We start from the raw sequence: 12123 nt of genomic DNA on the forward strand, positions 1-12123 counted from the left end.
CACCCTTACTTGTTCACGAGGGTGCTTGGTAAAGTTTGCAGTTAAGGACTGCTGAAGTGGAGAGTGATTCAGTGCAACGCTGAGTAAGACTTTTCAGATATTCTTCATCAGGAGGAACAGTTTTTGATTCTGAGGCCCCTTTTCAAGCCACAGGCACATCGGCATCCCAAATGATCTGCACTAAATTACGCATCACTTCAAGCCTGCACCCATGCAACAGCCACACAATCACTGGAACTACTATGATTTTCACTGGCAGAGACGAGCACACAAAACAATGAATGCACTTTAACCAAGGTAATATAATGTAATATAGCCTAATCACAGTTCCATGACTTATTGCTACCAAAAAACTCTTTTCAATGTCCAGATCAACTATAACAAGACCTTAAATGCTTTATTTGGCATTTAAGAGGAAGGTTCTTTCAACCTTTTTCAAATGATTATTAATCCAATGTCGAAAAACAACCTCAACAGAGCTTGATGCTTAACTGAACTTTTCACACAGTTGCTTAATCAACGCTATGGCCTGAAATGTCCCTTTTCTCCTAATCAAACATATCTGAAGTTTCTGAGGTAAGCCTGTTAGTTGGTCTGAACGTTCCACTTAGTGTTGACACAAAATTGACTCTGTCCTTTTTTCTCCAATGTGGAGAGTGAGTATTCTAGCATTTCTGGCACTCCCCGATGTGCGTTGAGTGCAGATGTGAGTCGTGCCTGCTCAGATTTAAACGGTTTACGGAATAAAGTGTCATACTGAAATTTGTGAAATAATAAACTTCTCATTACAAACAATCATTGAAGATAGGAATATTTCAATAAAGTATTAGCTATCTATGATTATTTGATTTCTAACGTTAGCTCAAAACGCCATTCAACGGACAGCCTTTGTTGTGTTTGATTGCTAGCTTGTAGACAGCAGTGAATGGACTTTGTCATGTAGGTCTATTTTTACTGGATTGACATTACAGAAGTCTCTTGTTAGCATTTTGTATGCTACTTGGCGCAAAGCGACACATCCGCAACTCACATCTTTACTCGTCGCAAAGTGACGCAAAGTGCGACTCGGATCTGCACTTAACTTACATCGGGGAGTGACAATTTCACTTGTTGTCTTCACATGTGACACAAAATGGATGCCAACTCAAAGAGTGGAAGGTATAAGACCCCCATGCAACTGGAATCTCAAGCAAAACTTAAAAATAGCTCAGAAGCCACACTTGTGTATTGTTTGACACACCGACGCATATGAAGAAAGAGGGGGCCTAAATATATCATATAGCTTCAAAAACACTAAGGTAATGTAAATCATAAGCACACTTCAAAACCTTTCTATAAAATAAGATGAAAGACTTGACAAATAATAGTAAAAACACACACAAACACAAAAGCTTCAGAGCCAGCAAACTACTAATGAGCTATAGTACTCATCTTACCCGTATGAATACATAGTTTATATAGTCATTTATATATATATAGATTCTCACTTTATGCTGACACATAGCATCCAAATCTCCAGAGGGCACTTTTATCCTGCCAATACCCTCATTCGCATGCTTATGATTTGTAAAAATCCTTACCTAAATGCATCTAAAACAAAAATAGAACATGGCTCAACAACAAGCAAAAAATAGGATAATTGCACTTATGATTCATTGAACTGTTTTTAAACAAGCCTCTGTGTGGGTAGTTGGTGCTGTCTGGGAAAAAAAATACTGCAATCTTTAAAAGCACCCCCATTTTGATCATATTGAACCAAAGTTTGAACGACTTAAGACTTAGCCCAAAATGGTCCTTGCGGTGCAAACCCAAGGGAACACCAGGCACAAGGCAGGCAGGACACACTACTCCCTCTGCCTTATAGATTGGTTTACAAAAACCAAGCTACCTCAAAGCACTTTCTGTAGACATTGTGGGTAAAGTTTGGCCACGACACATTCAAAATGGCGACCCAAATCCCAGAGGCGGTCAGGTGTCTCATAAACTTTGGTCCATGCGTCTGCTTCATCGTTGTACTGGTAAAGGGAGTTCTTGCGGCTGGTGCGAAACACATGCTCCTCAACCATCACTTGTGTTGCTCGTACAAACAGGTGTAGCTTGCCTTGCAGCAGCATGGCCTTTATATACGGGCTTGTGGCTTGGTCAAAGGGCAGATCTCTCTTGCGGCTCCATGTGCTCTTCTCAATGTCGTAGACCTCCACAGTGAAGGTGCGCTGGTGGTTCCTGCAGATGCCGGCAATGTAGTAGATGCAGTTCTTATACAAGGCAGCCAGACCCTGACTCCGAGGGACAGTCATTGGCGCAAGATGACTCCAATAGTCCTTACGGGGATCGAAACAGAAGAAATATTCACCTGCCGAAAACAAAAAGAAATATTATTATTATTATTATTATTATTATTATTATTATGTTATTATTTAGGTCAACTGCTTTAACATATTTTGTCATATACTGTATGTCTATCATAAATGTCAAATTTTGTACATATTTTTAGAATATTTTAAATTAATGAGAATTATGACATTATCAAATTAACTTCTGCTCGCTGTAGACATTGCTTAGTTTCATATAAGCAGTATTACTACATTACATTTTAGGTACTTGTCATTTTTTTTCTATTGTGTGTTATGATGGATGTCATACTCTTGCTGCTGAATAAATCTACCTACGGGTAAAAAATAAAGTAACCCAAACTTGTTCTCACCTTGGAGGACATAGATGCGATCCTTGTACTCCACAGCAGTGTGAAACTCCATGGCGGCTGGCATAGGACTGACTGCTGTCCAACAGTTGTCCCTGGCATCGTAGCACTCTACTGACTTTAATGCATTTCGCCCATCACCTTCATATACTCTGCCTCCCAATGCATAAAGCTTCCCACAGCAGTGCACAAGCCTGGAGCCTATCCTCGCTCTCAGCAGAGGTGCACGTGGAAGCCATCGGTTGCCTGCGTGTTCGTACTGCCAGAAGTCGCTCTCTGCCCGATGGTCAATGGACACTTCACTGTTGCTCGGCCTGTAACCTCCAGTAATGTAGATGTCATTCTCTGAGGACACCAAGATACCAACCTCCCGGAGATCATTGGGTGGTTTACAGAGCTTGAACACTCTTCCTGTGGCTGTGTCTAGGCAAGGCACTGTCTGCTTCTTCCCTGAGTGTTTGTGAGCTGCGTCAAAGCAGATGACCATCTCAGAAGCAGTCATACCCAGGCGCTGTGGGCAACCATTGGTGCCAGTGAGGCGAGCTTTGGCCTCAGCAGGGTCCTGTGACAGGGATAGGGCACAAGCAAAAGAGGCCGGTATCCGACTGAGGAAGGCCTCATCCAGCAGGGGCAGACGGATGCATTGGGAAAAGACCTCAGCTAGGTGGACCTCACGGCCAGAAAGATCATGCTCCAGCCAGCGGACAATGCTCTCATAGACATGCTCTTCTTTCTCCACGTTGAGGTCATCATTGTTCAAAATGCTGACCAACTGCTCCTTGGTCATCTGAAGGAACTCTTGCTCCCTTGACACACACAAGAACTACCACAAAAACATAACATTTTTTAGATTTTAGGAAGCAAACACACTCGTAACAAAGGAAACACTGTTACGAGGCCAGAATAAAACAAGTCTAAGGTTGTTGTTTTTTTTAATGAAAAGTGGACTATGGTAGCAGCAAGCAAAATCACAATGCAAATGATTTAAAAGAAAGATCCTGTTCTCATGTTAAACTGACCTTCTTACGGATGTAGTCCTGTGAGCGTTCCCTCAGCTCCTGATGTCCATAGGCATCAGCAAACATGAAGACCCCAATACAGTTCTGGGGGTCTAGTCTGCTGATCATGAACTGGGCACACTGGTCCTGCAAGGCAGGAATCTGGAAAATGCTGGCTGCAGTGAACAGGGCCTGGACATTGGACTCAGAAAGCATGACCTTGGATGTGTAGGCATAGTCTAGGACAAGGTGCATGGATTCAGATTCAACCCCAACAATTCTGACCTCACGCTGGCTGCTCTCTGTAAGGCCACTGGTGAACATGGACCTGGTGGTGATGGTACAAAAAAACACAAATGCTATAACTATATTAATCAATTCTCACACAACAACTGCATTATGATTCAAACATGGTAAAACTTGACAAGAACTTTGATCTAAATATTGTTACATTTATCAGTTAACCCGTTATCAAGCTGACTCTTGAACCAAGTTATGTTTTGGGCTTCTTAATTGTGAAAATACAAATATTTTTATGAATCCAACATCACCCACCTAAAATACGGGCTAATTGCTGCAAGGACATTCCGGTGACATGCGAAAGTCTTGCCATGGTCCACTTCTACGACAATGTCTGTGAGCTGTGCTTCATCATATAAGGCTTTGAGCTGCTGAAGGATGTTACAGGCATGAACAGCATCTACTCCGTTGTAGTTGGTGCTCGGTGGTGTCCCATTTTGTACTTGTAACAGCTTCCCTACCTCTGAACAACACAGGACAAAGAGAGACATTAGCGGTGGGCAACATGCCCCTAAATGATATAACGCCATTTTTAGAGTATACTTCACTTTAAACTTTATTTCAGACCCAGAGGGATCCACATCACAACAAAAACACATACAAAACAATCTGGGATAATGCTATTCTTGATGAAATGACAAAATAATGACCAACATTTTATTATTAATTTCAAGAACATAGAAATGCAACAAAATAAGTGTTACACTTGTGGGTCAGCAGAGAAACTAACAGTTTACCATCAAATAATTAGTAAAAACTACAATTTCTGTTCTTCTAGTTTGAAACAGTACCTCAGAGCTAGTTACCGTACTCCTTTAAAAAAAAAAAAAAGTGATATGATGGGGTCATAAAATTCTAACTGGTAAAAAAGTATTCCTGTTGACAAATTCTTGATATAATTCACTTCATATAGGTGTGCAGGCTTATGAAAATCTAAAAATAAACCTGTACTGTGCCATGCAATATACCAGAACACAATATGAAACAAAAGGCAGAGTTTGATATGTTGAAAAGGTGACTTTTACTAGGTATTTAAAATACTGACACAATAGTGATAAACCAAAATTTCTGACAAAAAGAATTAATGTAAATACATATGGAAAAGGTCACTGAGACAGTTTTCTTCTGAGAAAGGTATATTATGTATTCCGGTCTGAAAAATCGTGTATGAGCAAAGAGTATATTTGGTCCAGTTACATTGATCAATGTGGCAACCACAAAAACGTCTCATCTGCGTTACTCGTTCTTTCTTCATCTGATTGTTTATTACTTAGGGCCAAAGTTGTTCATGTTCTCACGGACCGACTGAACATACGAAAAACATGTGAGTCTATTAAATTCTCGTGGTTTACCTATAGCAAAGTAAACGTGTTCCTTGTCAGGCGTGTTGTGCCAAGTTATAACGTTACAAGTGGCTGCCCAACGTCCTGCCTTCCGTACTGTTTCATTAAAGTCTTGTATTTTCAGCTGTTAAGGAACACAAACTTTTCCAACAAATACCTCGTGTTGTATGACGCTAACTCCTTGACAGGACAAAGGCTCGCTATGAGTGAATAGAAAACGACTCTCTCGCAAGGTGGTAGCTAGCTTGATAACATCCCAAACCATTTTGCGACGACTGTGACTGTGTGGTGGGCTAATTGAACTGGAACAATACAAACTAACGTTATTTATTAATGTATGATATTTCGTCGGAATGTTTGATTATCACGACAAACAGCATTGCTCGCGGTTACGTTAGTTGACAAGCAAGCTTAACTTTTAGCAGACAGCTAAGCACCGAGCTAATGTTAGCAAGCTTTCTTTGACACAAAATTGCGAGATATAAATGGTGATACAAACTTAAATGCTTTAAGCACAACAGTTTCACTTTTAGAAAAACATACTAGTATTTAACGCAACGTCTAGTGCATTTCTACTGGTAGCCGCAATTGTAACCACCACATGGCTGTTTCTTGTAATAAACAAGTGTTTACACAATCAGCTGGATAGCAGGCTAACCGGCCGAAAGTTAGCCAGACAGCTAACGTTAGCAGCATAGCGAGGCTAAGGATAACCAACACTTTTGAGGAGTCGTTAGAGCCTGACCTCTTTTAACGAGGATGCAACATGTCACGACTATTTCTATTAGTCTAAAAGACTATACTCAACGAACATACAAACACACAAATTCTAACTTTAAAAGGCGCATTAAAGTCCGATTAGTACACAAAACAAGGAAGATTTTTGCTAACCTCCACTGGCAGCCATTCTCTCCAGTCTATCTCGGGGCAGACTCGAGAAACGTCAGTGAGGGCTCAGCGGGGCCCCGGAAACAAGCAACAACCAATCACAGGAGAATCGCGGATCTCACAGCCAATCGTATTGCTTTCATCTGAAATAGGGAGAAAAAAAAAGTTGTTAGCCGTATGGGCAAATTATTCACAGCAACAGAATTACAGACTTCCCTCGATGTAACTGACCCAAAAAAAGTCAAAGCAGCCCATCTGGAGTGGAACAGGTGGATAAAGAGTAGTCCATAACAGAGAGAAAGCACGCTGAGTGCAGTGACCTGAGCTTTCTAGTACTATAAATATGTTGGAGCATGAAAGGCAGATGTTACTAGGAATCAATTTCCTTTGCATAGACTGTTGTTCTCCCTTTATACACAATCATATCGCTAGACTAAAAAGATCAAACAAAATCAAACTTTCTTAATTAATTGTATTATTGTATCAAGTAGCATCCGGTTCACCAATAGACTGTTACAATCAGTGGTTGCATACAGTCTTTTAATTGGCCCTTGGATCAGTTTCTTGGGTTTTAAATTCAGAGGTACACAGAGGACTCAATGACAGGGGTAATTTTAACCCTTTTTAAACTTGATCCTGGCACCCCTAAAAGAATTAATTGCTGAAAAAAACGTCTGTGTTAATCTATTGTGAGCTAAGGAGTTCTGCTCTAAGAATATCACAACATCGTGAAACAAAACCCCAAATCTAGATGCCTAGATCACTCAAAACTTCAAAAGTTGTTGATACTGCATTTTGGAAATGTCTGCTTCTCCATAGATAAATATCCACTTTCATTTGTAATACCACCTCATCTTTGTAGTAATGGTGCTTTGGCTCAGCATTAAAGTAAGTTTTCTCAGAATTCTTGGTGTCTTTCTAGTTACATAATTCCTTGTTTTCCCTACCATGACTGTCCAAAATGTTAGCACAGTAGAACAACATTTCAAAAAATTACATTGAAAGGGTTAACCAGGCACCCCTAGAGCTCAGAATATTTTTCAAATTATACTCTAACCTAACATAATCAAGAAGCTCTGAATTGTGGTCCTACTAATATTCCCAGATCTAGGCAGATCAGTAGGCCTACATTTCCTCCAAAAGACACTAGCCAATGTAGGTTTGTAGTGACACATTTTGTAGGACACAAGTTTTGAATCTAGGGATTTTGTGTTAGTTTTTAAAACTCAGATGCAAATGGGATTAAACATTCTTTCTTTGCATTGAACACATCTGTTGTACACAGTTAAAGGAGTTTGGGTAAGTTGATTAGATTTTAAATTCACAATGGTAAAAGTCTTCTGCCTCGCTAGTTCCCCTGTTAGGTTATAGTTATGTGGGGCTTTATGTACAGTTAATGTATCAGTGCAGCTGTGGCCATGAAGGCCAAAGATTGAATCAAATACCATACGCGTGTGCCTGATGTTGTAAGTTGCTAATATGTTTCGAGTTGATTTTCTAAAACTGTTGTTTTTACATGTTGTAGCTTAATCATTAACCCCATGCTTTCTGTTTTGGCCTGTACGTTGTTGTGAGTTGAGAGGCTCCCAATTCATCTGGCCTGATGGACACAAATCTATTTTACAGATCTTACCATCTTGTGTTAATAGTCCCATGGCAGTAGCAGTGTTCTGGCATGTGGAACCAGAATCACACTAAAGATAGAATATCTTAAGTGATTAAACTCAAGACCATCTTGCAATGAGATCACACCAGCCACAATGCCAAATCAGGCAAGGGATGTTAAGTCGGGGTGCCATGGCCCTTTCACTACTTTTTAATTTTTATTTTGTATCAATTTATTTTTCAGGGACAATGCAGAGCACATTATTACATACATAATTATAACAGTCAAGGCCACAACAATATGTGTAGATGTGTTGCATAAAAGGTTTCTAGCCAATAGGTTAATTTGCAAACCCAGTCCCTGGTCAGGCCTTTCAAAAAAGATATAATCCAAATGTAATTTTTTTTAAACTACACAGTGTGAGTTACATTGTCATGCAGAAAATACATTGTTTACTGATATATCACATCAACATTTCACAAAGTTGCGATCACATTACACAAAGCAACACATCACGTAACAGCCCAAACTCCAAGCACCGAGCTGCTTGGACCTGCTCACCTATTTCCACCCTGATAGTGAGGCCCTGGGCTGCCAAAGGTTCATCTCCCATACCCAGACCGCTGGATGAACCCTGGCAGCCATGCGCAAACATCCAGGCATCAAGACAACATATTACAACAACACAACTAATTCAGTGGTCACATGTTTGGTGTTCTTTCAGCCAGTATTTCACCTTTCTGTTAAAGGTTTTTAGTTCGGTTTGTGTTTTTATCTCAGTTGGTAAATCATTCCAAAAATGTGTCCCTATCACTAAAAAACATGACTGCCCAAAAGTGGTTTTGCACCCCTCTGCTGTGCAGTTGCCACCCACTGCTCCCCTAGTGGCCACTCACCTTTTATTTGTTTTTGTCACAAAAGGACATTGTACGGCTGGAGTTAGATTATTTACACATTTAAAAGTAAGTTTAAGAAAAGAAAACTTAATAAAGCTATCAAAATTGAGAAGCTTATATAGCTGTACAATCAAAAAGTGGTGACACATTGTTGGTTTCTGATCCATTATTTTCAGTGCTTGTTTGTATAAGGATAAGTTGGGTTTGACTGTCGTCCAGGATGCTTGGCTCCATACAGTAACACAGTAAGATAAGCGAGAGAGTATCATAGCATGAAAAACCAGTAAAGCTGCCTTAACAGGTATATGATGCCTCATCATTTTGAAGCAGTTCAGGTTTGTCTGGACAGTATTACCAAGTTTTTTAATATGTTTATTAAATTTGAGTTGAAAATCCAAAATGACACCTAAAAATTATTCAAATTCCTCAACTTCCTCTATGGCCTCTTGGTCTATTTTGATAGTACACTTGGCCTCCCTCTTATAGAGAAGCACATAGATACGGTCTTTTTGACATTGAGTGTTAGATGGTTATCTTTAAACCACTAGGCTATGCCCTCCATTTCTTTGGTCAAGATCTCTTCTGCTGCACTTGGTGTCCTAGCTGTTGCATAAATTACCGTGTTGTCAGCATACATATTACAATTGGCTGACTCACAGCATGTTGGTAATAATTTATGTATAAACTAAAGAACAGAGGCCCCAAGTTGAACCCCTCTATGATACCCATTGTGGTTTGTAATGACATTGAAATTTCAGTGTTTATTTTAATGCGTTGCTCTCAATGCTCCAGATATGATGCAAACCGGCTGATTACATGTTCAGAGAAGTTGAAGGTGGTGAGTTTATTCAAGAGTATATTGTGGTTCACGGTGTCAAAGCTCTTTTTTAGGTCTATAAACACAGCTCCCACAACATTACCCTTGTCCAACTTCCTCTTGATGTTCTTGGTAAGGTAGCAATTAGCCATTTGTGTAGAGTACCCTGGTCTGAATCCAAACTGTTTGTAGTTGTGTTGCTTTTGAGATGTTCTACTAACTGTTCTATGATAATCTTTTCAAAAATTTCGGAAAGATCATGCAATATTGAGATTGGCTTATAATTGCCTGCTTGATCCTTTGCGTCAGACTTTAAAATTTGAGTATTGATGGCTTGTTTGTTTGTGGAAATTTGCTGATGGAAAGGTTTACCAAGTGGGTTACAGGTTTAACCAGGGCAGAGCACGTCCTTTGCCTTAAACTTATTTAGTTTACTAATGATTTTATGTACTTTTTAATGAGTGACCTCTTCAATTTGAAAAACCTTTGTTGGCTCAGACCTTATAGTCTATGTTAGGGTTGCTGATTTAAAATACTCAGCAAGCTCCTCCACTGCCTGAAAAATGATTGAATTAATTTGCAATGGCTGAATTGTTAGTGCTGGTAACTCCATTTCCTTCCTCCTTTTTTTCAATACAGAGTCTCTTTTTTTCCATTAGCTGGCGAGTGTCACTGTTCACCCTTGGTAAGGAGACTTTTCGTTGTGTACCTTTAAATGTCTTATTGTATGTGAGGTTTTTCATCAAGGAATTACTACAATTTCCTAAATCAGGAGGTAACTGTGCAGCCAAGTTTTGCTCAACACTAAAAAATCTAAATTAGAGTTAGTTAGTGGATGTTGAATCTTATCACATTGAGGCAATATACTCCAAATGTTCAAATGTCCACCCAGAATGCCCTTAGGTTTAGACATAGGTTTTTGAGCGGATGGCAATGTTGTTTTATTTGCTAGGTTATCAGATTGTTTGATGATCGAGTAGATAGCAAGGCATCCATGCCTGAAGAAGTTCAGTCTCAGCATTCCATTCCCATTTACTGACTGGTTGTTATCCTCCGGGGACATCTGTTTGTTTGCACTTAGGTGTCGACCAAGTGGTAGTAGCAGAAGCCGTAAAGCACAGCAAAGCGGTAATGCACAAACATTTCCTTCATCTCCATGATTGTTGTTTGACTGGTTTCTTTGTTATGTCGTTGAACCAGTAATTATATAATTAAATACAATGGCTATTCTGACAATTAGCAGCAGAAATGAGTTAGGAAGGATTGGAGTGGAGCCTGACAAACCACCCAACCCTTCAGCAGCCATCATGCTCCTGGGTTCACTTCTGGCACCATTGCTTAGACTCGCCCATCTTCAAACTTTGCCTTCATTTTTAATCTTAACTACACTCCTGTAAAGTTATGAGACTGCATCTTGCACAGTTATTGGGACAGGGGTGTAAAATGGCAACATGGGAAATGTATTGGCAGATCTCCCATTTTATGGAGGCACTGGCTGGAAAATGGAATTGTTACATTGGGGGATCTGTGTCTCAGTTGGATATTGAAATCCTTTAAGAATGTGGTACAACAATTTGGAATCCCCAGGTCCCAGTTTTTTATTTTTTTTTGCAACTTCACCATCTATATTTTTTGGATCTAGTTCATCTGCCCGAAAGGCATCAGAATGTTTAGATAAGGTGTTGATGAACTTTGGAAAAGGGCATGAGGCTTCAAGGTATTATTCTATGCTTATTCAGAACTTCAGGGATGGAGCCTGGTCCGCCCTCAAGAAGACATTGGAAAGGGATCTGAATATAACAGTGGATTATGGGGAGTGGGAGAGAATTGGTGGCGATATTAAAACTATGTCACACAATATGGGTCCACCTCAGAAGATTGATGATTGATTAAGATTATGCATTGCTTATTTTGGACTCCTTCCAAATTGTTTAGATTTGGATTAGGAGACGCACCAAAGTGTTGGAAATGTGTAAGACAGAGGACGGCAATTACTTCAATTCCTATGGTCCTGTAACAAGGTCCAGGAATTTGGGACAGGGATACATGATAACCTATGTCAGATTGCAGGGACCCAGGTACCATTCAGCCAAAGACTATTTGATCTAGGAGAAAGGTCAATTTTAAACGGGATAGATTAGCACACAAGAAGTTGGGTCCAAACCAGTTTATTGATAGCCAGACAGATTTTTCTGAGCGTATGGGAAAACATAGAGGTATCTTTAATTCAAGAACAGGTTTGTGAGATGGCTAGAGTAGAAGCATTGGAAAAAATGTCAAGATTGGAAAATGGGTACCTTAGCTCTTGGTCCTATAGGATGCAATGTACTGGGGATAGGCATATGCAATGTGCTTACAGTTTTATTATATATACAGTACATGTTTATTTGGTTTAGAGTTTGTTTCTATTACAATTTTATTGCATTGTATTGTATTGGGGATGTGATGTGTCCATTTTGTGAGTTGTATGTTTTGTGTTAAAAATAATACAAAAAATGAAAATGAAAAAATGGGAAATGCTAAATGGTAAATGTCTGATTGTAAAGCTTTTGGTTGCATACCCAAAGGCAATAA

General features: G+C 39.6%; 1 protein-coding gene across 1 annotated transcript; it reads right to left on the minus strand.

Annotated features, from left to right (window-relative positions):
- Positions 1 to 1235: 1235 nt before the first annotated feature.
- Positions 1236 to 6249, minus strand: kbtbd8 (kelch repeat and BTB (POZ) domain containing 8). Its single transcript, XM_034870075.1, has 5 exons — positions 6234 to 6249; positions 4255 to 4462; positions 3721 to 4027; positions 2705 to 3524; positions 1236 to 2353 (listed from the first exon to the last, which is right to left on the minus strand). The coding sequence occupies exons 1-5, from the start codon at positions 6247 to 6249 to the stop codon at positions 1890 to 1892; spliced, it is 1815 nt and encodes a 604-aa protein (XP_034725966.1). The 3' UTR covers positions 1236 to 1889.
- Between the last annotated feature and the right edge of the window lie 5874 nt (positions 6250 to 12123).

The sequence above is a fragment of the Etheostoma cragini genome, chromosome 4 (assembly GCF_013103735.1).
Source record: "Etheostoma cragini isolate CJK2018 chromosome 4, CSU_Ecrag_1.0, whole genome shotgun sequence".
Taxonomy (NCBI): Eukaryota; Metazoa; Chordata; class Actinopteri; order Perciformes; family Percidae; genus Etheostoma; species Etheostoma cragini.

Coding starts and splice junctions, on each gene's coding strand:
- kbtbd8 (XM_034870075.1), bottom strand. Junction 4,028..4,254: donor GCAATTAGCCCGTATTTTAG/GTGGGTGATGTT, acceptor CATCACCACCAG/GTCCATGTTCACCAGTGGCC. Junction 2,354..2,704: donor TCGCATCTATGTCCTCCAAG/GTGAGAACAAGT, acceptor TGTTTTCGGCAG/GTGAATATTTCTTCTGTTTC.